This window comes from Fistularia commersonii, chromosome 28 (assembly GCF_037954325.1).
Source record: "Fistularia commersonii isolate RoL2024-O1a breed Wild chromosome 28, RoL_Fcom_v1.0, whole genome shotgun sequence".
Classification (NCBI taxonomy): Eukaryota; Metazoa; Chordata; class Actinopteri; order Syngnathiformes; family Fistulariidae; genus Fistularia; species Fistularia commersonii.
Genome location: NC_141311.1, coordinates 1,611,097 through 1,635,923, shown reverse-complemented (window position 1 = coordinate 1,635,923; position 24,827 = coordinate 1,611,097). Strand labels below are relative to the sequence as shown.

Sequence of the window (24,827 nt, the reverse complement as noted above, 5' to 3'; positions counted from 1 at the left end):
TCTCGGCATGGGCTCCACCAGGATCAGTGGTATAGGTCATGGCCACGGAGGTCCTCAGTCATCCAGGTCATGATGAATTCTTCTGGAAATCTTCTTGTCACGGCACCTGGACTTGAATTTCTTCAAGATGTTTCACCCCTCATCTCCGATGCTTCCTCAGTTCATTTCGCTCGTTTCTCTAGAACTGAAGAAACCTCTCAGATGAGGGGGTGAACAGTCCAGTTGCCTCCACAAGAATGGCGGAGATCACGAATGAACAAGTTTCCCATTTGTTGTTTCTTAAAATAATTCGTGCAAATCTGTAATGAAGTGTAACATCCCAAGAGGAGCCACAGAATGATGGTGTTTATGTTATTGGCGGCAGGTAGATGTGCTCTTCTGAACTCACTGATCAGCTCAGCCTCCTTCTCCTCAGAGCTGAATGGAGCTGCCCTCGGTTCTGAAACCCCTCCTCCTCCTCCTCCTCCTCTTCCTCCTCTCTGCGTGCGAGTATTTGTATTCAGCTGCTGAAATCAGCCAGTAGAGCATCGCCGGGCTTCTGAGTCAGATCGTTGCGTCTCTCCGTCCACGCACTCCGAAGGAATCTGCGCCCGTGACGGTCGCCGTCGGGTCTTCGCTCGGCTGCAGAAAACGGCTGAGGGCCGAGAGGTGAGCGCGCTCGAATGCATGTTGTCGATGGAGTGCGTTCGCAAGTGAAGTATCCGTTATTCCTTTGACTTTCCGTGCGCCCGAGGAGACATTCGGTGGCAATTTCTATCGAGGCGTTAAAGTGGAATAATCCGAAAGTCGTGTTCGGATCCGCACGACGATCCGGTGCGCTCGAGTGAACGTCCTGCTTCGTTCTGTCGAAGCGCTGCGTTAAAATGTCGATAAATGTGTATATCTGTGTGCGACAACTTCCTACAAGAGCGTACGAGAGTCGCATCTCATTTACGAGAGTCAACTGGAGCAGAATTCACCGCAAAGTGAGAATTTAATCCGTCGTTTCAAACAAAGAACAGTTTGAAATGCAACAAAGAAAATAACCAAATAGATGATTTTTTTACAGTTTTATCTGCAATAGTGGCAGGTCATCTATACATAGATACTGGCTTGAGCATGGCAAGCTTTGCAGTTATTTTATTTATTTTTATAGTCTCATTTTTTAACCTTGTGAACAAGGTAAAGGATTGTTATTTTGCTATTCAGAGTGTTTGCACCGTGGATTTTTTGTGGACCTGCGAGCCTCGAATTGGGTGTGTTTACATCACACGCCGTATGAAGACAGTGTCGTCGGTCAACGCTCGCGTGAAGGAGAATTCTCCTGGTTGGATTTTAATGTTTACTCCGCCGATTGACATTTTTCAAGACTTGATAAAATGACAGATTCTGACATTAGCCTTGTGATGTGATAGCAGTTTAGCCCGCGGCTAACTCGGCGCTACTACATCCCATTTAATACCATGCGAACGAATAAGTCGGAATAGAGAAATATTCATGTTTCGCTTTGTGTCGCCAGGTCATTTTAAACCCCCGTCCAATACTTTCAACCTATTTTCCAGCTAGTCTGCTTCTCCACCCGACCAAGGACAGAGTCCTAGTGAGGCCATGACCGCCTGTGGCAGGAGGGCCCTGACGCTGCTCAGCAGTCTCTTTGCGATGACGGGCCTGGGGCTGCTGGGGGTGGCGGTGAGCACCGACTACTGGTTGTACCTGGAAGAAGGAGTCATTCTGCCCCTCAACCAGAGCGTCGACATCAAGACTTCGCTGCACTCGGGCCTTTGGAGAGTCTGCTTTATGACCGGTAGGCCAAGTGACGGGGCGTCACGATCACGGTTCAATGTGCCGCGAGAGAAAATTCGAAAATGCGAAATACGGATATTCGGCAAAGTGGCGGTACTGATTCCTAGGGTTCTCCTCGAATGAGCCGATACTTACCGCTTCCGGACATCGTGCACGCTCCATGCAGGAAGTTCTCTGTGCATTCAACATCTCAAACACCTCCGACATCTCACACACCTCATGCACTCCACGCCGACATGTTCAAGCATTACTGTCATTATCCATCCTGTTATATTTGGTATATATATAGTATATATTTATAAATCCATCTCATTCCATATATATATGTATATATATATATATATATACGTTCCTTTTGCTGACTTCTCTGTTTACTTGAGATCACGCTGCTTCTTCTAAGGCTTGAAAGTATCTCGATGCTGCTACAGGTCCATTTCCTGTCAGACAGGGAGTTCCTCAGGGCTCCATCCTGGGCCCACACCTGTTTGCATGATACATCCAGTTGTTCTTGGATGATCCGATCCTACTTTTAGTTGAAGACCCGAAGCGCCTGTGAAATGAATCGTCCTGTTTGTTGCTTGTCGTGTTGTTACATAAATATTGTTATTTTTTTATTCTTATTTTTTCTGAAGCGGTGGGGGCTACAAATACGAGTTTGTCTTTGTGCTCCAGCGAGGCCACTATAATTTCATATTACCGTAAAACTGAATAAATAAATCTAGGGTACATATATAGGCCGAACTTGTCGATAAGCTGCAGGTGTCCACATTGTAATATAAACATTTCTTTTTTTATTTTTAATTAAATACATACCGGTAACATCCACAAATACAAACTGAAAACGCTCTTTTCCGAACACCGCCTGTAACACGGCTGATGAAAAAGATGAATAATAGATAAGACAAGGAAAATGCATCCATTTTCAATCCCCGCTTTGTCCCACTACAGCTAAAGTCGTCTTCTTTGCTGTCGCAAATGAACGGCCTCGGAATTTCACGGTTATTACATCGGTCCGATGTGACCAGGCTAAATGTTTTGGCGGCATGAAGCTCGTTAGCCCAAAAAATCCATATATCAGCCGCGTCCTTGTTTAAGCCGCGGTGTTCAAAGCGTGTGAAAAAAGAAGTGGCTTATAGTCCGGAAATAACGGTTATCATAATAATATCTCTTCACTCGCTATTTTTGAGTCATTTTCAGTGAGAAATTAGGAAAAAATATCCTTAAATAATCCCCTGCAGCGATTTGATTTCTCCATCTCAACATCCTGCTAAGCAGATATAGCACAATGCTAATGATGTGCTATATCGACCAAAATACCTTTTCTCTACTTTAAGTCATTTTTTAATTTTCCTTCCCCGCTTTTGTTCCCTTTGATAATAAGAGTACGCTGAGTGTGTGTTTTTACCATGTTACAGACCTGGATACGTCCCTCATCCAGGACACACACCGCGTCTAAATATGGCGGTGACAGAGAGCTGATGTCAAAATGACGAACCGCCGCCGCTTCAGCCGGTTTTGACACTCACAAGGAGAGACATTCGCAAATGACTTTTTGTGTGTGTGTGTGTGTGATTGCGTCCGTGCATGCATGCATGCATGCGTGTCTGTGTGTGTGTGTGAGAGAGAGAGATAAAATTATTGGTTGAATGAATGTGGGAGGAGATATGAAGCTACAGTGATGTGTAAGTATCTACACACATGCACGCATGCACACACACATGAATTAATCAGTCCTCGGAGACAGCTGTCATTTCATTATGTCACACCAAATTAACTGTTAGAGGGCGGCAGCTGGCGTGTTACTGACAGTGTGTGTGACACAGAAGTGATAATAATGGTCGTGTGTGTGTGTGTGTGTGTGTGTGTGATGATGATGTAACTCAAACATTCACCATGAACACGCCTATGAATCTAGGCCTGTGTCAAAGATGGGGAGGAATGATGAAACAGAGGAAACTGTTCTGCTTGGTGTTTTAAAAACGGTTTCTCACACTCGGGTTCTGCGTCTCCAGAGCTGCTTCTGACCTCGGCTCGAAGGAAAACCCCTGCGGGTGCAGAATCACGTCAGGAAATCATTGGCCTCGTATTTTCTGAAGACACACACACACACACACACACACACACACAGACCAAGGGGAGCTAAAGACAAGAAATGTGAAAGGATTCTCTTTTAGCACGAATGATAAGCAGCTATAGGGTTAGCTTAGCATGCACAGAGTGGAGGATAGCTGATTTAGCCTTTTTTGGGAGATCTGGAGTTAAACACATTATTATCATGTGTTTTTAGTTAATTGGAATTACTTCTGGTCCAGTCATTGTTCAGCTCATCTCCCTCCGTGTGTGTGTGTGTGTGTGTGTGTGTGTGTGTGTGTGTGTGTGTGTGCGCGCGCACCTGATCCCAGCTTACAGCTGACCTGTTCGGAGGCTGGATTCCTCTTTTCTTTCACACACCTCCTCCTCCTGTCCGGTCGCTCCTGACGGCGGAGATGCCAAATAATCTCATCCCTTTGTTTAAAGATTAACAACAGAAATAACTTGGTTAGAGTTGCAGTTTTAACGGTGATAAACTCAACCTAAGTACCTGAAATCCTCCACCTTCTTGATCTCCACTCCCTGTAGCCTCACCGTTCCACCCGGGTTCCTCTTATTCACACATATATTCTGTCTTGCTGCAACTATCCATCATTCCTCTCCTTTCCATAGCATACCTCCACCGCTCTAGATTTGTCCTCAACTTTTACCCTGCTCTCACTACAGATCACAATGTCATCTGCAAACATCATGGTCCATGGAGATTCCTGTCTAGCCTCATGTGTCAGCCTGTCCATCACTACTGCAAACAAGAAGAGGCTCAGAACTGATCCCCGATGAAGTCCCACTTCCACCTTGACCTTCTCTGTTACACCTATGGCACTCCACTGTCTCACAGCGGGCATACATGTCCTGCACCAATCTAATATACTTCCCTGCCACTCCAGACTTCTTCCTACCAGAGTCCCTCCCTCGGCAACCTGTCGTATGCCTTTACTAGGTCTGAGCTCACCCTCATCTGTTTTGTATTTTTTTCTTTTTAGCCTTTTGCCATTGCCTAGTAGAAATGTGGAGATCTACTTCGGGTCAGGATTTTGCCTTTCCAGACTCAAACCCATGGGTTATGATAATGTCTGATCCTTTCAGATATTCTATCGCACCATGTAAGGGAAACGATGTCCATGTGAAATTGTATCCTGATAAAAAAATCACAAAGGCTAATTATTGTGGAGGTTATTGTCATTGTGAATCCTGCCAAGGTGCATGATGATCTTCAACGCCACACCATCTCCTGACATATCCTCCCCGGCAGCGCGCTCACCCTCTCCTGATTCGAAGTTTGTTTTGATTCCCCCTCAGGTGACGAGTCCGGACGCTGCTTCGGAATCGAGTATCTGATGCCCATGAGCGTCCCGCTGACCTCGGAGTCCACCGTGAACGTGCTCAGTGAGTAAGAGTTTCAGTTTCCGCCGGTGGCTTCAGAAGGCTGGGATAGAGCGCAAATTCAGGCTTTCCCCTCACGTACCGCCCCATGTCACCCACCCCTCCCTTTGAAAGCACCACGCTCACCGAGGTTATATTTGGGCGTTTAGAAGGGAGAAGGTGAATGTTAAACATCCTGGCTGGTCTGCTTTGCACGTCAGATGCATTCCATATAGGATACGCGTAATTCTTCTCATGTTATTATTTTCAAAAGGTGGGATAAACAAATATGACCGACTTTCTCCGCTTGCAACGCCGAGATGTTCTTTCTCCGTCAGATTCACGCTGAAGTCAGTACTTTTATTTCATGCATTATTGCAACTCAGTGAGGTGCAATCAGGGGAGGCAGGAGAGGCCGTGCCTCACTTGCTAATCTTGGAAAGAAAAAAATGGAAAGTGAAAAGATGACGTGTGCAAATTGATTTGCACAATAAAGTTTTTTTCATTTAACTTTACCAGTTTTTTATTTAAAATAGCTGGATTTCCACATTTACTGTCCAAATACTGTGAAGAGATGTGCGGCGAGGCTGCTGACTGTTGAGCCTCAATGTAGTTTGCGCAATGACGGCTGACTGCCGACATGCTCTGCTCTAACACCGGATTGCTGTCTCTATTAAAATGTTCAAATCCTTTTGCTATATGAACCACGATTCCAATTTGTCAACAACTGCATGTATGTTACAAGTTTCTTGATCATAAAACTGCTGCAAAGAGTCACTAAGTGAGGCAGGCGGTTCTCCTGCCTCACGGTAGGGGCCGTTAGTGATTCCAGGGATTCTTCCTGTCACTAGAGTTAGCAAGTCAAGCGTCGCCATCCATTTTTTCCTTCCCTCATACCTTTTTTTTAAATTCAAAGCCCTTTTTTTTGTGTGCTAGAGTTTGTATGTGTAAAGAAAGCTGACATTATCTGCGAACTGCTGCTAATCAAATGATGAATTAGCTGAGTCAAGTTTGTAAATCTGATTGTGATGAAGTCAGTGCCTCACCAGTCTCGAACCTCACCGCGCATCACTATAGCATCTTATTGGCGGCCTCAGCTGTAAAGCTCCACTTTCTCCTCCGGCCTCCAGAGATGATCCGCTCGGCCACGCCGTTCCCCCTGGTCAGCCTGTTTTTCATGTTCGTCGGCTTCGTCCTCAACAACATCGGCCACATCCGTCCTCACCGCACCATCCTGGCCTTCGTGTCTGGGATCTTCTTCATCCTCTCAGGTGCGTCCATCCCTAACCTTCTGCCACCCCTGCCGTGCAAACTCGCCCCTGAATTAGTTCCTTACTTCCTCTCGCCGTGGCTCAGGACTGGCGCTGGTGGTGGGACTCGTGCTCTACATCTCCAGCATCAACGATGAAATGCTGAACCGGATTAAGAGCAACGAGTCCTACATCTCCTACAAGTACGGCTGGTCGTTCGCCTTCGCCGCCATCTCCTTCCTGCTCACTGAGGTGAGCCACCGCGACAAACTCCGAAAGTAAAAGTCAACTTTATTGTCAATACTGCCCAACGTTCACACCTACGGAGGGTTGAAATAGTGTTACTCTAAGACACATGGTGCAAAAGTACAAAAACATTATAAATGATAAAGATTAGTATGAAATAATATAAAAGAAGTTGAAAAAAATGAATAAAATTAATCAAAATTTGTATAAAATAAATCTATCAAATATATACATATATATATATGTAAATTATATAAAAAAAGATATAATTTTATAAATTATATAAAAACTATAAATTATACTATAAAATAATATAAATTATGTAAAACTAAAATGATTTAAAAACCCGCATATCAAAAGTGAAAGTGCTGCTGTTGTTCAACAGTTCATCCTTGGTAGAATGGCAGAATACTCCAACTTCTTCTTCTTCTTCTTCTTCTTCTTCTTCTTCTTCTTCTTCTTCTTCTTCTTCTTCTTCCTCTTCTTTTCCTTTGGGCTTTTTCTTTCAGGGGTCTCCAGGCAAATCCACATTTTCCATCTAACCATGCTCTCTGTATCCTCCTCTCTCACACCAACTAACTTCATATCCTCTCTCTCGACATCCATTAATCTCCTCTTTGGTCTTCCTCTAGACCTCCTGCCTGGCAGCTCTACTTTCAGCAACCTTCTACCCAGATCTTCACCATAGTTTAGACATGAACAGAGCGTTCATATTCACATCATCCCAGTCATCACTTTGTCTCGGTCATACATGTCCTGCACCCCTTTGACATATTCTTCTTTGTCTTTGGGCTTTTCCCTTCAGGGGTCTCCACAGTGAATCCACCTTCTCCATCTAATCCTTTTCTCTGTCTCCTCCTCTCACACCAACTAACTTCATATCTTCTCACATAATGTCCATGAATCTTCTCTTTGTTCTTCCTCTATACCTCCAGTTCCAGCATCCGTCTACCAATATATTCCCTCTTCCTCCTCTGTCCATGACCAAACCATCTCAGTCTATGTCCAGAACATCTAACATGTCCCTCTGATAGACTCATTCCTGATCCTCTCCATCCTGGTCGCTCCCAAAGAGAACCTCAACATCTTCATCTCTGCCACCTCCAGCTCTGCCTCCTGTCTTTTGGTCATTATCAGTGTTTGCAGATCATCTCACCACTGTCTCCTCCACCTTTCCTTTCCTTCTGGCTGATAGACTTCTATCTCTTTGTACCCCCGACACTTTTCTCCACCCATTCCAACCTGCTTGAACCCATTTCTTCACATCTTCTCCACACTCTCCTACGCCCTGGACCGTTGACCCCACGTACTTGCAACCCTCCACCTTCTTGATCTCCACTCCCTGCAGGCTCAACGTTCCACCCGGGTTCCTCTCATTCACACACATATATTCTTTTTTGCAGCGACGAACCTTCACGGCTGAAAATTACAACTGCATTTGTGTTTACTGCCCCTCGGTGGCCATTTAGCATAAGTACAACACATCCATATGAACTATTCACTCGCTTTTATGTTCACGATTAAAGATCGTCATTTTAGAGACTTTACGACGGTGAATCGATGGGGTTAAATGTCCTTGCAGATCCGCTGAGTGATGAAATGACGTCACGAGCGACGGTTGTAGTTCGACCCCGTGTTCGAGCCCCGACGGCTGTTTGACGAACCGTCAAAAATCTGAATTTCGACTTTACGTTCGGTCGCACAACCGCGCCCTCGTCGCATCGGGGGGGGAAGAAACGCTGTCACATCCGGTCACACATCACACGGCGTGAACAGTTCAGACCTAAAGCGCCGGAGAAGTGATGTTTACAAAAGGGAACGGACGGAGCCGCCCGTCAATCTGTTCGGACTCACTGACTTTGTGTTCCTCCCGTCGGCAGAGCGCCGGCGTCATGTCGGTGTACTTGTTCATGAAGCGCTACACGGCGGAGGAGCTCTACCAGCCGCGCCAGCGCAGCTTCTACAGGCCTCGCCTCAGCAACTGCTCCGACCACTCGGGGCAGTTCCTGCACCCGGAGGCGTGGTCGCGCGGCCGCAGTCCGTCCGACATCTCCAGCGAGGCCTCCCTGCAGATGAGCGCCAGCAACCCGGCGCTCCTGAAATGCCCCGATTACGACCAGATGTCGTCGTCGCCCTGCTGACGGGTCGGTCGCCGGAGCGCCGGCGCGTCGACACGGGTGTCCCGCCGCGGGTGTGACGTTTCCCCGAGGAGGAAGGCGTGAGACGCGTTTTCTTAAACACTTTAGGAATTCATTTGTAAAGTCGTGGGTTTCGAACATGAATACTTTACTTTTCCCAGCTTTTAAGGAAATGTCACTGTATTTGCTCACTTCTTGCAGCGCTCACAATTAGTGTACTCCTACTTTTCCCGCGAGGCGGAATTTCTCCGGAAAACGGCTTTGTGTTTAGGTTTCGGTTACTTGTGCATTTGACCTTCCAGTGCCTCATAGATCTTTCTCTCCCTGTGAAGTTTCTGCCTCCACATTTCTCGCCGAGACACGACTCTTCCGGGTTGTTTGTTTTCTTATTTTCCGACCTTCTTCCGGTAAAGAGGACCTCCGTCAAGATCGGTCACTGACGTAACACCACGTGTTCCCAGACAAGGACTTTTCTGACGTTCATATTCTGATTGTCGGTTTAATTCGATTGATTTGCACAGTTTTTCGTCATATATTATCCTTGATATCAGCGATGGGACTTATGATTTAATGCTGTAGTTCCGCCTCTGGCCACTAGAGGTCAGTATTTGGTGTTTTGAGGTTGTTTTTTTACACCCCCTCCACCTTGTTTATTTGTTATTCAACAACTATATGAATTAAAAGACAACCGCTGTGACGTCTTTCGATCTCCAGTCTGTCGGCGCGACGCATCTCCACCAGCACCGAGGGGAAGATGCCCAAGTGCCTGGGAGGACGTTGTGACGGACTGCATTTAGAAAGATATACATACAATGTATAACTCCAGAATTAGATGATTGTGTGATATAGGGTGGATATTAAACACGTGGAGGCGGGATGACAGGATATCTGTCAGAAAATTCACCTGACTTGTCTTTACCGTGTGAAATACAGGATCGTTTTCCACACCTGCGGGTGCTTCGGTCTTCATTCGTTCATCTGCCGGCCCGAGATTTTGATTTGCTCAAGAGCGCAGCGTCCCGCCGCTCCGCGGTTGGATTCCCACAGGTGTGGAGTCTCCAGGTTCTCCCCCCGTCTTTGCTTAGGTTCCTCCAGGTTCTTCTCACGGTCCAAACACGTGCAGGGGCTTCCCTGGAGACTCCGATAAGAGGACCGGAGAACGAATTGATTTGAAGGGAGCGCTCCATAAAATGAGATTTGTCACTTTGGACGCAATTTGAGACCACCAGCTCCACGGTGTCTGGAAGATCCAGACAATCTTCTGCACCGAAGCCACTCCTTTTCCTTTTCGGCTCCAACGTAAACATCCTTCTACCCAGATCTTTGCCGTCAGAAAGAACCAGGACAGAAAAATGGAAAATATTCTGATTTATGTTTCACAAGGTCTCGATCTTCGACTCCAACCAACAGAGGGCGCTCTGGTGCACTTCTTCTTCTCCTTTCCACCTCGAGCTTCTCCATCTGCTGTTACCTGCAGGCTCGTGGTTCGAGCTGCCACGGCGGGAACGAAGCACCGAAAAAGAAGCGCGTCTATAATTCAGTGACGCAAAATATGTGTGTCAAGGCCGGAATTAATAATAAAAAGAAAAAGAAAAAAAAAAAACGCCAGGGGCTATATGTATACTTTATGTAGATACACATCATGTACAACGGGACTGATAGCTTTTACAGAGAATATAAAAGTTAGTGTTACTATGAGCCCACACGGGGCGGTAGAAGATAATATTCTGCCCCCATTTTAAAGGCTTTCATTTCATTTACAATCACATAGAAAACTACCCATGTAGGACTTTGCGGGTTTGTGACATCATCGTAAAAGATATTACCATCACGATCTTCATCATCATTATCATCATTTCTTATTACTCTATTACCATAATCATCATTAACATGACATCAAGCACCATTTCCACTAAACTCTTCAACATCATGAATACAACCATCTCTCTCACACACTAATCATGGCTTGTTTTTTTTTTTTTTTTACAAAATAAAAAAAAAAGAAGAAAACAGAATTGTCACAGTTATCTAACCCCCCCCCACACACACATGGCGATATCGCCGCCTCCTCATCATTTTTTATGATTATTTTTAAGGCTTTTTGCTAAGAAGACTCCAAACTTCAGCCCGCGGGCTCAAACATGATACGCAAAGAGTGCATACGACAACAAAGAGACCAGAAATCTATACATTATATATATATGTATATATACATATACATATATATATACATACATACATATAGATTTATACAGACATAACTTAAGCATACATTGTTTAACATTTACAGGTAGTATTAAACCATTTCACAAATGAAAATAAATACAAAGAAATGATAGCCGGTTATATTCATAGGTAGAAAGAGGAACACAAAAGCAGGCAAATATTTTAAACGTAAACAGGATCACGACGACACGGCGACCTTCACCGACCTTCACCGACCTTCACCGACCTTCATCGACCTTCACCGACCCGGGCCGAGGACACCGCGAAAAGAAAAGCCGAAATAAAACGCCGCCGGAGACGGACCCCTTCGGTCCGGAAGAAGGCTTTACGTCCGGCATCGGCAACTCGACCGAAAATTAAAACAAACAAAAAAAAAAAAATGCACCTTTGCAGATTTCCTGCAAATAAAAGAAATCAGTCCAGCTGACTCAAGACCGCGATCTTGTCTCAGGAACGGGAGAAAAAAAAAAAAACGTCAGCGAACGCAGGTCTGAGGGTTCATCCTCGGCGACGCCTGGAGAGCCGGGTGATGACATCGCCCGGGAAGGGCTGTAACCGTGCACGGAGGCACGGTGCACGTTTCCACACGCGAAGGTTCACGGAAAGCTGACGGGAGGTGGTGACGGCTGACCCGTGGCGGACGAAAACAAAAGGGAAAACAAAAATCGATCGGATTTGGCAGCGGAATTTGGAATAAGTAGGAAAAAGCGCCGCATGCAGAAGGAGGATCCGACCAAAAACACGTTCCCTGGATCGAACCGTCGAACCGATCGAACTGATCTGGACTATCGAACCTTCCGACCGGAGAGGAAGGCCGGGCGACGAGGAGAAACCAGGAGGCTGGTGGTCAGGAGACGTTCACGTCCAGGAGAGGCTCGTCGGTCGGATCTGCGTTGGCTCTCTGGGTTTCTGCGATGGAGTTCGTAGGAGGGACGAGGCGCCCGGAACGCGGAAAACGGCGTCCCCGCCTCACTTCTTGTTGGCGATGCGTCGCTTCCTTGTGGCCAGCATGTCGTAGAAGGGGTCTCGGCTGATGCTGGCCCTGGAGGAGCCAATCAGAGGACGGCGAGGGGGGGGGGGGGATAACAAGACCATGTGAGATAAGGCTCTGGAGCATCTTTGATATGGAAATATAGGCACATTTATACAAACCCCTGCCTTGACTAGATCAAAAAAATAAAAGTTTGTGCAGTGACCTACTTAGGTTTCCATGGTTTCTGAAGAGGACCCCCCCCCCCCCCCCCCCCCCCCCCACAACAACCACCCCAAGTATTTTTTTTTTTTGCACGGGTTCCCTGTTTTACTGGAACCTCTTACTGAATCTCCCCTCCAGAACTCTGCCAAGCATGTACGCTCCGGCCCACTATCCCGCATTTATATTCATCCGAGGAGGAGCAAACAATGGCTCTCCAGATTTCTGACTCGCGCTCTTTTTTTAGAGCGATCGAGAGGCGGCGCACAATGAGAGCGAGCGAGTCGGGAAGCCATCTGAGCGCGACTGAGGAGCCCAGTTTCACGGCTGCTAAATCCTGTTAGTACCGCCACAAAGCGAGAAGAGGCTCAACCCCCCACTGCGTATATTCCTGATTCCCTTTACACCGCCACGCGCTGAAGAATGAGTCTGTATACGATGAATATCCCCCGTCTTTAATACCGCTCATTGTCTTTCCCCGCAACCCAATTTTCCTGAAACGGTAACCCCCGCTGCGAAGTGATTGCCTCCGCGCGAAAATAAGAAGCCACGTTGGCCCGCACGGTAAACCCCAACGTGCTTCTCACCGATGAAATATCTAAAAATGCGCCTCCGACGCCGATTCCGGCGGATCTGTTCCGGGACTCCGGCGCCGCCTCCGCCGGAGAGGAGTGGAATCGCCATTTCCACAGCGGGCCTTTTATCTCCGGAGAGCCGGCGTCCTTCTCGGACCCCTCCGGTGAGGCGCCGGCTTCTTCCCCCACCAGTGTCGGCACCAGATTGGAGCCGCTACTCCCAGATAGGTTTCGCCAGGTTTACCGGCTCACCCTTGGGGTTGTTTGAAACGGTGACTAATCCCCCATCGTCTCCCTGGCGCCACAGAGTGGGGCCGTGGGTGGGGGCGGATTGCACTTTATTTCAATATAAAATTGTCCTGTGCAGCTGAGCAAACTCTCCTGAACGTTGCACCATCTTCTTATGCGGGAGATTACAACGCATCCTGCAGTCCTGGCAGCGAAGATGTGCTTTTACGGCCTCGGCGGCGCGGCGTTCGGTACTTTTTTCTGACATCTTGAGCGTCTCACGCTCGGAAATGTCGGCGTTACGGAACGAAGACGTGCCGCGCAGGTTCAAAAGTGCATCCTGGCTTCGGATCGGCGCTCGAGACGGCAAAATGAGGCGTGCCGGAACGCCTTTTAACTGGCGGCTCCGACTAAAACCTTGCCATTTTGCAAAGGGAAACATCAACCGGCTTTTAGAGAAACGTTGTCATATGATCGAGTGTCGGTGTTCAGGCTGTCATCACCGATAGTGAGCCGTCGTCACTCCCGCTGTTTATCCGTGCGTTTTTTTTGGCACTTTACCCCTTTGGCATATTGTACGGCATGATACTGTCCGAACCACAGGTTCAAGTGACACCTTTTCCCACTTTATTCAAGTGCACTTGCTCCTCCTTTGGGCGTAAAACAAAAAAAAGATCTTCAAGTTAATTGCCCGGGTAACTATGATTTCCCTGAGTCAAGGTGTGAAGTGTGTGAGGTTGCCTGGCAACCAGCGGGGAGCGGAGATGAATAAGCACCCTCAAAATATTGGGCTGCGAAAAACGAGTTTCCAGACGATCGGTTTCCATGGAGTCGCGCGTGAGTCTTACTTGATGGACTTGATCCATTCCTCCTTCTCCTCCGGCGTCGGGGCCGATATCCTGTACACGACATGGTTGCCCTCGACGACGCGGCCGTCTGCCTCCGTCTTGCAGGCTTTGATCACCTGACCCTTGTGGTTGGGGTTGTAGAGCTCAAAGCAGTTCTGCAGGGGCGACAGCGAGCGGCGCGAGCGGACGGTTAGATAACCGCACATTAGCATGGACGCTAATTAGCAATCCGAGCGTCGCGTAAACGCTACGAGCTGATGAGAGAGGACGCCGCGTGATAGGCGAAGGGCTCGGCTCACCGGTTTCCTTGGCTCCTCCACCTCCCTGATGCTGAGATTCTCCAGCGGGATGATCCCGCGAGGCTCCTTGTCCTGGCGAGGTGAGGGATGACGGGGAAAGAAACGGCGTGTCATACGGAGAGAGTTGATAACGGAATAAAAGTCAGCCGGGAGAAAGAGCGAGAGATGAAGACAATGATTTGTTTTCTTAACAATGAAATAAACTTTGTCCCCTGCGCTCTCACTGATCTAGATAATGTGTGCAGCCGGAGGACAGGACATGATCACGCCGCCCTGGAGGATAATATCTGGGCGGCGGCAAGGACAGCGCTGACGTGGCGGTTTGCAAGAACCCGGGCACCGGTAAAAGCCTTCAAGGGCACACATATTAACGTGCAGGGCGCAGCACTAACACACACACACACACACACACACACACACACACACACACACACGTGATCGGTCGGACACACCGCTCCGATTAAACTCTCTCCGATCATCTAAAACAGGGGTGTCAAACGTACGGCCCGCGGGCCGGTACCGGCCCACCTGGGGGTCCAATCCGGCCCATAAATCTACAATTTGAAGAAAGACATAAATATCATGAACTACTTTTTTTTAAATAAAAATGCAGTTCCTATATTGTTTGCTTGTGTATTTGCAAGTGTATTTGCAGTCCCTATGTCCTCTATTGTAAGTCGCTTTGGATAAAAGCGTTTGCCAAATGCAATGTAATGTAATGTAATGTAATGTACTGCTAGGCCTGTTCAAGTCAGTGTTAGCATTGTGGCACTATGTGAGACTTAAAGCAGAACTTATAGCAGGCTTCCAGATCTGTAAATAGCATTTTTATCCACTTTTCCGTTGAACCAGACACCCTTATCGGCAAGATGTCATGGTCAAAAAAAGAGAAATCTGGACATGGAGTTTGGGGTTTGCCAAAGAAAGTAAACCACTTCTAATTTGTTCCTTGAGGTGAATAAGAAACCTGTACGCTCGGTGTGGACGCAGAAAGTTTCGCCGCCATGATGAGACTAGCTGTGGCGAAAAATACAACAAAATGCACGGAGAACTGAGAAGACAGAACTGAGGCGTAATGTTGTTGAAATTCCACTTACTTTTCTTCCTGAATCTCAGGTTGTTCGACATGCATTTTTTTAAAGGAACAGTTCGTCACATATAAAGATTTTTATCATTTACCTGTTCACCTTTACACTAAAACAACAGAAACATTTGGACTTAGTGTTACTTGTAGGCAATTATGCTATTTTTCTACAGGTTCGACCCCCTTGACGTCAAATCAGGCCGTATGTGGCCCCCGGACCAATATGAGTTTGACACCCTTGATCTAAAACCATCTCAAATTGTGCCACAACATTAGGTTGCCATGTATCAGAATGAACCCCCAAAAGCAGCTCTGTGGCTCTACTTTAGCACCAGACCCGACAAGAAGCTACTTACAGGAAATATTTTGCAGTTGACGAGTTCATTCAATCATTCATGCATGTGTTTGGACTGTGGGAGGAACCCGGAGAACCCGGAGAACCCGGAGACCACAGAAAACCGGCTTACGCAAGTGTGACGTATATTTTGAGCGTCGAAAAATTATAAATATAATTTAATTTATATATTCTAAGATCACAACAATGTTCCAATTTAGAACTAAAATTAAAAAGAAAAGACTAACACAAATAAAATACACTTCAATTAAATACATATAATTTATTTTGCCGATCCCTGGGCTAGAAGATGCACGGTGAATATATATTGTTTATAAGACGTGTCAAACTCCAGGCCCGCGAGCCAAATGTGGCCCGCAAGAACGTCTTAAAATAAATAGCAAATGCGTGCATTGACCATAAACTACATTACGATCTACGTCGACATTTTGACACCAAACACGGAGTTACGTAGGCTAAACTTAGCCTTCCAGAAAAACAACAAATTGTCCAAGAATTAAAAGCTAAACTATCACAGCAGCAGAATGTGTTCGTCCAAAAACACTGCAGCGGTGAAAGCTAGCTTTGTAGCAGAGCAACATGTAAACTTTACATCTATGCATATGTAACATTTTGGATTTGAATGAGTGATAAATACAATTATTTAACAGTAAGGAGTAGTTACATTTATTTTACATTACATTTAGTTACACTTTTACTGTTGCTGTTCCACGTGGCCCTTTGAGGGCAACCGTTATGCTGATGTGGCCGTCGCTGGAAATGAGTTTGACACCCCTGGTTTATGATTTAACTGAAATAATTTGGTTAAAATCCAACACGCCATTGAGAACATCGCTGGATTAACCCAACAAATCTTTCAAGTTAAGCCGTGCACACTGTGCAGAGGATGGAAGTCTCCGGAATCTCCTGCAAAGCATTGTGCGTGTCGGGTGTCGCACTCACGGTGGTGTATTCAAAGTAGTACAGGCAGTTGTCGGTCAGGATGAACCACCTCCTCTTCCAGGTTTTCACTCTGCCTCCTGAACAGGAAGTGGAACGAGAGACAGGAAGTTATGAGAAAAAGGCCACGGTGCATTTCGATGTTTTTTTTGCGCGGCGGTGGATGAATATCTGCCGCGGACCAAAATAGGCCGAGACACATGACTTGTAAATCAATCGGTCGAGGCGATTAGCTGGCTCCACACCTAACAATGTATCCCACAGAATCCCGGGCTCGTTAGCCGGTTTCCTGCTCACGGTGCAGGATCCTTGGCGTCTACCAGGCGACCGTGACATATGACGATCCGTCACGTAACAGATTAGGAGGCCGCTTTGCACGTTTGACATTTTCCCCCCGCTGCATCTCGTCCCGATCGTTACCCCATTAGGGGTTTTCCTCTATTTACGCGATTGCATTTTTTCCGCTAGCTTACCCAGCGTGCCGTCGCTACAATAAACCTACTGGCTTTCCGGCGAGGTGAGCAGAAAGCGCTTGATAGCAACCCAAAGTGGCACCTAAAGAACCCCTGAAGGAACGGGCATGTGCGCACGCACAAGTGCACGCAATATCATTTAATCTCGCACACCGAAAGCCTGCAAGAGGAGGCGGACGGAGAAGGCGGACACGTCTGACGGTTTGTTTTGAAGCGACGATCTGCCTCTGGTCGTCACGGCAGGAGACCAGTGGACATTCGTGCATGAACCCGAGGACTGTGCACGTCTACCGTGTGTTTGTGAGCACTTTGACCTGAAGTGTGTGATTAATTCCCCTCGATGCTAACCGCTCCTTGTAGTCATTTGTACCACATCCTGCCTTTCTTTCTTGGCGCCTCACCTGAGACTTTATGACATATGTGTCAAACTCAAGGCCTGCGGGCCAAATGTGGTCCGCCGACTCATTCTATGTGGCCCTCAAGAGCAGCTTAAAAGGTCTGATTGTCTTGAAATAAATACCGTAAATTCCGGATGATAAGCCACCTCTTTTTTCCCCACACTTTGAACGCTATGGCTTAAACAACGATGCGGCTAATTTATGGATTTTTGGGGGGGGAGGGGCTAACGAGCTTCACGCCGCTAAAACATTCATCCTCGTCACATCGGACTGATGAAATGACCGGGAAATTCTGAGTCCGTTCAACTCCGACACCGACGACTTCGACGGTTTTAGTGAGCAGGAGGAGGCCCAAGATAGCGATAAGCTAGCCGGTGCGACTTATATTGAGGTGCGATCAATAATTTGGAAATTTTGTCAAACGTGTGCATTGACCATGAACTACATTTCCCACTATTCATGCCGATCACGCTAAACAAGAAGTAACAGCATTTTACATTACATTTGGTTACATTTATACTGTTACCCTTTATACTGCAACCATTATGCTGATGTGGCCAATATTTGCACAATACTGCACAATTTTGTTAAGTAATTTATACATATATATATGTATATATATCATTCTATTTTCTCTTGATTTCAACTTAACAACAATAATAATATTTTATTCTTATTTATTAATTATTCGTAACATAAATTCATAATTATCAATACAATTAATATTATTAATTACATACATATTATTCTCTTTTTTATTGATGTTCACATGATAATAATAATAATAATGATAATAATAATAATAATAATAATCATTTATTCTTATCTTATAATTATTTATATATATATATATATGTTCACATAGTGATAATAATAATAATAATTTTTTAATTATTATAATTATTTATTTAATAATTTATTTAATTTATTTTATATATATATATATCAATATATATATATATATATATATCAAGAAAAAAGAGAACAATATACATTATGTATATACTTTGATGCTGCCACCCCACGTGCCCTCCGATTGCCCCTCGGGGACAAAAACTGATGCACACTTGGGGTTTCCTTCAATATCAGCATACTTGCCTTTGAGTTCACCCGGCCAAATAACCACCCCACGCACCGAGACATTCACTAAAAAAAAAAAAAAAAAGCCATTTGGGGTCTTCACATCCTGCAGAGTTTATTTTTAGAGGGTTTTGAATTAGACACATGATGGTGAGAACCGGTGCGAGGAATAGCTGCAAGGAGGAAGCTTACTAGAGTGTAATCATGCTGGCCTGTGAGGCACAGTGGGTTTATTTGCATTCGCACTCACACAGTTGATGAGGCCGCGGAGACGTTACTCAGAGTCGGAGGAATGTGAGGGTCGGAGGCGAGCGGGTGTAAACGCTCGTAAACTCCATCACCTGCGGTGAGTTGTGCTTTTTAACTTTTTGACAAACAATATCCCCAACTATTAAACGGCTTTATGATTAATTATAAAATTCACGTTGACTCTGTGAACCCTGTGCACAGAGGTAACTGTTTAAAAAAACATTTTTTAAAAATCAAGATTTATGCAGGGGACCTCATCAGGGGAAGGGAAAGAGTGTTTTTGTGTCAAAAAAAAAAACAAACAGGTTGGATTTCATTCATCGATCACACCACAAAATAACAAATTACAAAAAAATCGTAATTTTTTTTTTTTTAAAGTGTTGGAAAAAATGCTCGCAGACACTTGGTGGAATATTTCCATGTTTTCCAGACTTCAGAATGTGCGCCTCGGCACACCGCTCAGCTGATTCCACTCAGAGATGAATGCAGATGGTGCTGGAGGCTGAAGCAATGAGCTGCAGACTTATTTTCCCCCCTTTTTGAATTCATCACTCGTTTGGCTCCGACGTGAAAATACTGGAGGTTTCGTCAGCCGACTTAACGGTCGGCTCCACGAAACTGTGGCGAATAAGGGAGGCGACCGAGCGCAGGTCGCGAGGTGCAGCGCCACCTTTTCTGCGACGTGATGCCCAAACAAAAGTTTGTAAACGTGCCCTCGCTGATCAAACACACACACTCATGCAGAGTGTGTAATTTAAGGGTTAGTCTGTTGTTTGTCAAGTCTTGTAACATCACTTGGAACACATGTTTTAAGGAGCAGGAACCACAGGCTCACTCAAACCCATTGCTCCTGGCAGTGGTTCAACAAGTTAGCAAATACGCAATATCGCAATAGCACCGGGGAATATGAGAATAGATTTTCCTCCATGTGGCCTCTGAGCTAAAATGAGCTTGACACCTGTACCTTCAGGGGTCGGCACAGCAAATCAACCTTCTCCATCTGACCCTATTCTCTGTATCCTCCTCTCTCACACCAACTACCTTCATATCTCTCTGTCCAAACCATCTCAGTCATCACTTTGTCTCGGACATACATGTCCTGCACCCATGTGACAAATTCTTCCTCTCCTTTGGGCTTTTCCCTTCAGGGTCTCCACAAGGAATCCACCTTCTCCATCTAACCCTGTTCTCTGGATCCTCCTCTCTCACACCAACTAACTTCATATCCTCTCTCACGACGTCCATCAATCATCTCTTTGGTCTTCCTCTCGACCTCCAATTCCAGCATCCGTCTACCAGTATATTCACTGTTGAACCATCTCAGTCTGGCTTCTCCGACCTTCTCTCCAAAACATCTAATATGTGCCGTCCCTCTGATGGACTCATTCCTGAGTCTCTCCATCCTGGTCACTCTCAAAGAGAACCTCAACATCTTCATCTCTGCGAGTTCCAACTCTTCCTCCTGTCTTTTGGTCGTTGTCACTGTTTGTAGATCATCTCACCACTGTCTCCTCCACCTTTCCTTTCCTTCAGACACTTTTCACCACCCATTCCAACCTGCTTGAACCTGTTTCTTCACCTCTGTTCCACACTCTGGACTATTGGCACCAAGTACCTGAACTCCCCATTTCCACAGGGTTCCACCTGAGTTCCTCTCATTCACACATATATATTCTGTCTTGCTGTGACTAACCTTCATTCCTCTCCTTTCCAGAGCATACCTCCACCTCTCTAGATGTTGCTCTGCTCTCACTACAGATCACAATGTTGTCTGCAAACATCATGATCCATGGCGATTCCTGTCTAACCTCATGTGTCAGCCTGTCCGTCACCACTGTCAGAACTGATGGAGTCCAATAGTTAATTAACCATCAACTTATAAGATTGCAGAGTTCATCACGAACTAACTGTTTTAATGCACAGGACAGCAGAAGCAAAGTCACAACAATGAAATGAAGATTTCTGTCTCTGCAGAACTAAAAAAAAAAACAATAATTTCTCATTTCTATCGAATCTTTCAGCATGTATTCCGGTCAGCCGTGGTCGCCCCCCCCCCCCTCCCTTACACAAATATTATTGTTTCAAATTGAATTCAACTTATTTGACCCCCCCTGACAAATAGCGGCGAAGGCACGAGCCAGATGCTTCTCTTACTTCTGTCTCGAGGATAAAGACGCGGCTGTAAACCAATAATCCTGGATGTATGGCGTTGCCTGAATCTGGGAATGCGTGGAGACACACTAACCTAATTTGAGGAGCCAGCCCTCTCTGTCTGGGTTGAAGAATGTGTGCGTCAGGTCGTTCCCGTCATCCTCCGGGATCTTAAAGGGTTCGCTCTTGATGCTGTCGTATAGATTCTGGATAAAGAGACACAAACCAGACAAGCGCGAGTTCAACCCGAATTAAACATGGCGGTGACAGATTCTGCTTCGGCGTCTGCGGGGAGGGGGTTGGAGTAGAAAATCAAAAAGTAGAAGTGCGTCTCTGGCATAAAAGAACTTTTGTTTCTCGCTGAAGTCAAGCTGAGAACGCTGTGATACTGATGTCAGCCGGCAGGAGGAAGGTAAGGCAACCTGAGCTTTGGCTTTTTCTGCCAGAGATCATGACAGATCATTAGCCCGGGTGTCTGGGGAGAAGCTCCGAGCTGCAACATCTCCATTAGCGCTTCCGCAAAGCCCGCAAAGACTCTCTCTCTCTGCATTTACGCGCAAGTGCGCTCATCTCCCGTCGAATTTGTCGAAGGCGTTGACCGATTTAAGAGTTGTTTGGAGTCAAAGTCAAAGCTCTCACCCTGAGCAGCTCCTCGGGGAGGTCTCCTCCCTCGTTGATCCCTCTGTTCATGGAGATGAAGCGTTCCACGGGGGGCTTGTCTCTGACGTTGGGGTTGTGCAGGCTGGTGTTCAGCATGATGATGGCGAAGGATAAGACGTAGCAGGTGTCTGCGGAGGTAAATAAGTATCTGCTCAAACCCATCGGCTCTCCTGCTACCAGCGGCCGGGAGCCAGATGAATCACCGATAAGCAATACGTAATTGAATTAAGCAAATATAAAACACTTTCTTTCTCAAATCCGATTGAAGTGCCAAACTGAGAGGTCTGAGAGTAAACAGTACTTCAGTGGAGGCTGTGTGTGTGTGTGTGTGTGTGTGTGTGTGTGTGTGTGCGCTTGCAGGAATCTATCATATTTATTTTGCCCATATCAAGATGGCAGCACCAATGATTTGTGATCATGTTGACGGCAATCCATCAACAGACTGTCTGACTGCAAAACCAAGAACACTGTCTTGTAAAAAAATATCATTTAATCAACAAAGCGGCTTATATTCTAAATCTTACACACACACACACACACACACACACACACACACACATGCGCGCACTTACTCCTCCCGCCACACAAACAGAACCTCCTCCACATCCCCTGCACATAAATTTATGTGTATGTGTGTGTGTGTCATCCATCTTAGATGACCACTAACTCAGTGTGTGTGTGTGTGTGTGTGTGTGTGCGTGTGTGTGCAATCACTGAACCACATCAATATTCATGACCTCGACTGTCACCTGTGTCCTCCTTGGAGTTTAACCTCTCAAATGCGTGCAACGAAAAGAAGCCGCTGTGACTTGAGATGGATGTGGATGCCGGAACTTTTAGTTAGCGCACCTTTTTGTACCTTTTTGTAACAGAAACCGGTTTTATGCATAAAAATGTTTCCACGCACCTGTTAGAGGTGCGGGGGTTCAAATAATAAAAGCTGTCAGTTTGCAGTATTTGATCTGAATACAATCATTACACTTTATATGAGGCAGTTACGATCATTTTGCACGATAATATAAATTCCCCATGATGTAGAGTCAGTGGGAGCCTTGGGTTTGTTTCCTTGCTTCTAGACGCTCCAATTGTGCTGCGTATATCCAGTTTACTCCGTAGTTTCCATAGTAATTTATGGAGAATCTTGATATTCCTTTTTAAAAGCAGCTTTCTTTTAGTCCCCAGTCTGTGACGCTTCTGCGGTCTCGTCACTTCCTCTCGAAAAGGCTCTCGGGCGACTTTTGTTTCTGGCTGTTTTTTTTCACGGGCTAGCTTGTGGTAGCTGACGTGTGAAACGGCAGTGAAGCAGAGGTGGAAACGGTGTTTTTGTCAAAATAAGATCTGGAAGTTCGAATAAATGAAAAAAACAATCATTTGCACCAAGAAAGATGATGATTTGTGGGTTGAGAACCCCTGTTTTAGCGAACGACATGCTAAATTCAGTTCTGACAAAAATGTTGTGAGATCATCTCATTGACAGGCCTATGGGAGTCACATGGATGCAGATGTCGAATGAGGGTGGACAGAAGCATCCATCCAAGGATGAGTGTGTGTGTGTGTGTGTGTGTGTGTGTACCTGTGGACTGGAAGACACCCGGATTGCACTGGCAGTACCTGGAGGCGAAGGCCTCCATCATACGATCGATCTTCTGGGCTTCACCTGGAAGCCTGAAGCTCCACAGAAACTGCCTGAGAAGAGACGACACGCGTGGAAGACGGCAGGTATGAACGAACTTCTGAACCGACGCTTGAAGAGCACCGAATTTAGACGGCTAATTTATGGATTTCTTGGACCAACGAGCTTCACGCCACCAAAATATTTCTCCTCGTCACATCGGGCCGATGGAACGGACGTGAAATTCTGAAGCCGTTTAATTCCGACAACGAAAAAGACGACATTGATGGTTTTAGCGCGCAGGAGGAAGACCAGAGCGGGGATGGAAAAGGACGGATGGATGGACTTTTCTTCGCCTTATTTATTATTCATCTTTTTTATCAGATGTGTTACAGCCGCTGTTTGGAAAAAAAAGCATTTCCAGTATGTATTTGTGGATGTTACCAGTATGTATACTGCTCCAAAAAGTAAAGGGAACACTAAAATAACCCTTCCTACATCTGAATGAATGAAATATTCTTCTGAAATACTTTGGTCTTTACATAGTTGAAAGTGATGACAACAAAATCCCACCAAAATGATCGAAGGAAATCGAAATGAAAGCGTAAAAACACACGACAGCCTGATCCAACTTGGATTTAATGTCCTTAAAACAAATCAATCAGTGTTGGTTCCTAAGTGGACAGTTTGAATGTTCCCTTTATTTTTTTGAGCAGTATATTGAATTAAAAGTTTAAAAAAAAATGTTTCTGAGTAAATCTAATGTTACGACGTGGACACCTGCAGCTTATGGACTTATTTATTCATTTTTAGCCGGTGCGGCTAATAATCGGGTGCGCTCACACGTCTGGAAAATACCGAATATCCCAAAATTAAACCCAACATCTGCTCTAAAACTGCCAGAATGCTTCACATTGTTTTCACCTTTAGAGATTCCATCCTCCAAAAAGCGTGTCTTCCTCACACTAACCGCTCTTTCTTGTTTCTTCTCACCTTAAGGCTTGCACCAGGTTGAGATCTGCAAACTCGTGAAGCTCCACGAACGCCTGGAGGACCTTGATGTTGAAGTCGTCCCTGGTCGAGAGCAGGTGTCACACACACACACACACACACACACACACACACACACACATGATTAGATATCGGCACACTTTCTACTCCGGCCCGGAAGGAAAAGTTAAAGCACGGCTGAACCGGTAATGGGAGGAACTTTGTGGAAATGCACCGCTGTGAGGATATTTTGGCAGGGAGTTTCCACAAACAGCGTCGGCCGAGAGGAGCAGAATGAAATCCTTGTGTTTTCACCGTCCGTGGAGGGAGGCCTCACCTTTCCCCTAAGTAGTCGCCGATTACTGTTTTGTTGAGCCCTTCTCCTTTGTAGAGGAACTGCGCGATGTCCTCCGGCGTGTTCTGCAGCAGATCGTTTTCCAGGAGAAACTGGATCCCCTTGAAAGACAAAAAGGAGAAACATAGTGGAAGGTGTGTTTTTTGTGTTTTTTGGGCGCTCATTGCAACCATAAAAACCTATTTTAACCTCAAAAAACTGTGCAATATTTCATTTCACTGTGCAATATTCAGAACTGTGCAAT

General features: G+C 45.8%; 2 protein-coding genes across 3 annotated transcripts in view; one reads left to right on the top strand and one right to left on the bottom strand.

Moving 5' to 3' along the window:
* Nucleotides 1–557: 557 nt before the first annotated feature.
* cacng5b (calcium channel, voltage-dependent, gamma subunit 5b) lies at nucleotides 558–10,343 on the top strand. 2 transcript variants are annotated; one of them, XM_086176384.1, is made up of 6 exons: nucleotides 558–648; nucleotides 1,542–1,783; nucleotides 5,173–5,259; nucleotides 6,366–6,506; nucleotides 6,592–6,737; nucleotides 8,612–10,343. In XM_086176384.1, exons 2-6 carry the CDS (start codon nucleotides 1,588–1,590, stop codon nucleotides 8,870–8,872), a joined length of 831 nt encoding a protein of 276 aa, XP_086032510.1. In that variant the 5' UTR covers nucleotides 558–648; nucleotides 1,542–1,587; the 3' UTR covers nucleotides 8,873–10,343. The 2 variants fall into 2 exon arrangements, with proteins under 2 accessions (XP_086032510.1, XP_086032511.1); XM_086176385.1 differs by having other exon boundaries at nucleotides 586–648; nucleotides 1,546–1,783.
* Nucleotides 10,344–10,481: 138 nt separating this feature from the next.
* cyth3b (cytohesin 3b) overlaps nucleotides 10,482–24,827 on the bottom strand; it is a 36,127-nt gene continuing 21,781 nt past the window's right edge. The window contains exons 5-13 of the mRNA XM_086176383.1: nucleotides 24,566–24,684; nucleotides 24,232–24,312; nucleotides 23,200–23,312; nucleotides 21,606–21,754; nucleotides 21,061–21,172; nucleotides 16,619–16,695; nucleotides 14,238–14,309; nucleotides 13,939–14,093; nucleotides 10,482–12,137 (exon numbers count right to left, since the gene is read on the bottom strand). Coding sequence (XP_086032509.1) covers nucleotides 12,065–12,137; nucleotides 13,939–14,093; nucleotides 14,238–14,309; nucleotides 16,619–16,695; nucleotides 21,061–21,172; nucleotides 21,606–21,754; nucleotides 23,200–23,312; nucleotides 24,232–24,312; nucleotides 24,566–24,684 — 951 coding nt within the window. The 3' untranslated portion in view covers nucleotides 10,482–12,064. The remainder of the gene's footprint in view (nucleotides 12,138–13,938; nucleotides 14,094–14,237; nucleotides 14,310–16,618; nucleotides 16,696–21,060; nucleotides 21,173–21,605; nucleotides 21,755–23,199; nucleotides 23,313–24,231; nucleotides 24,313–24,565; nucleotides 24,685–24,827) is intronic.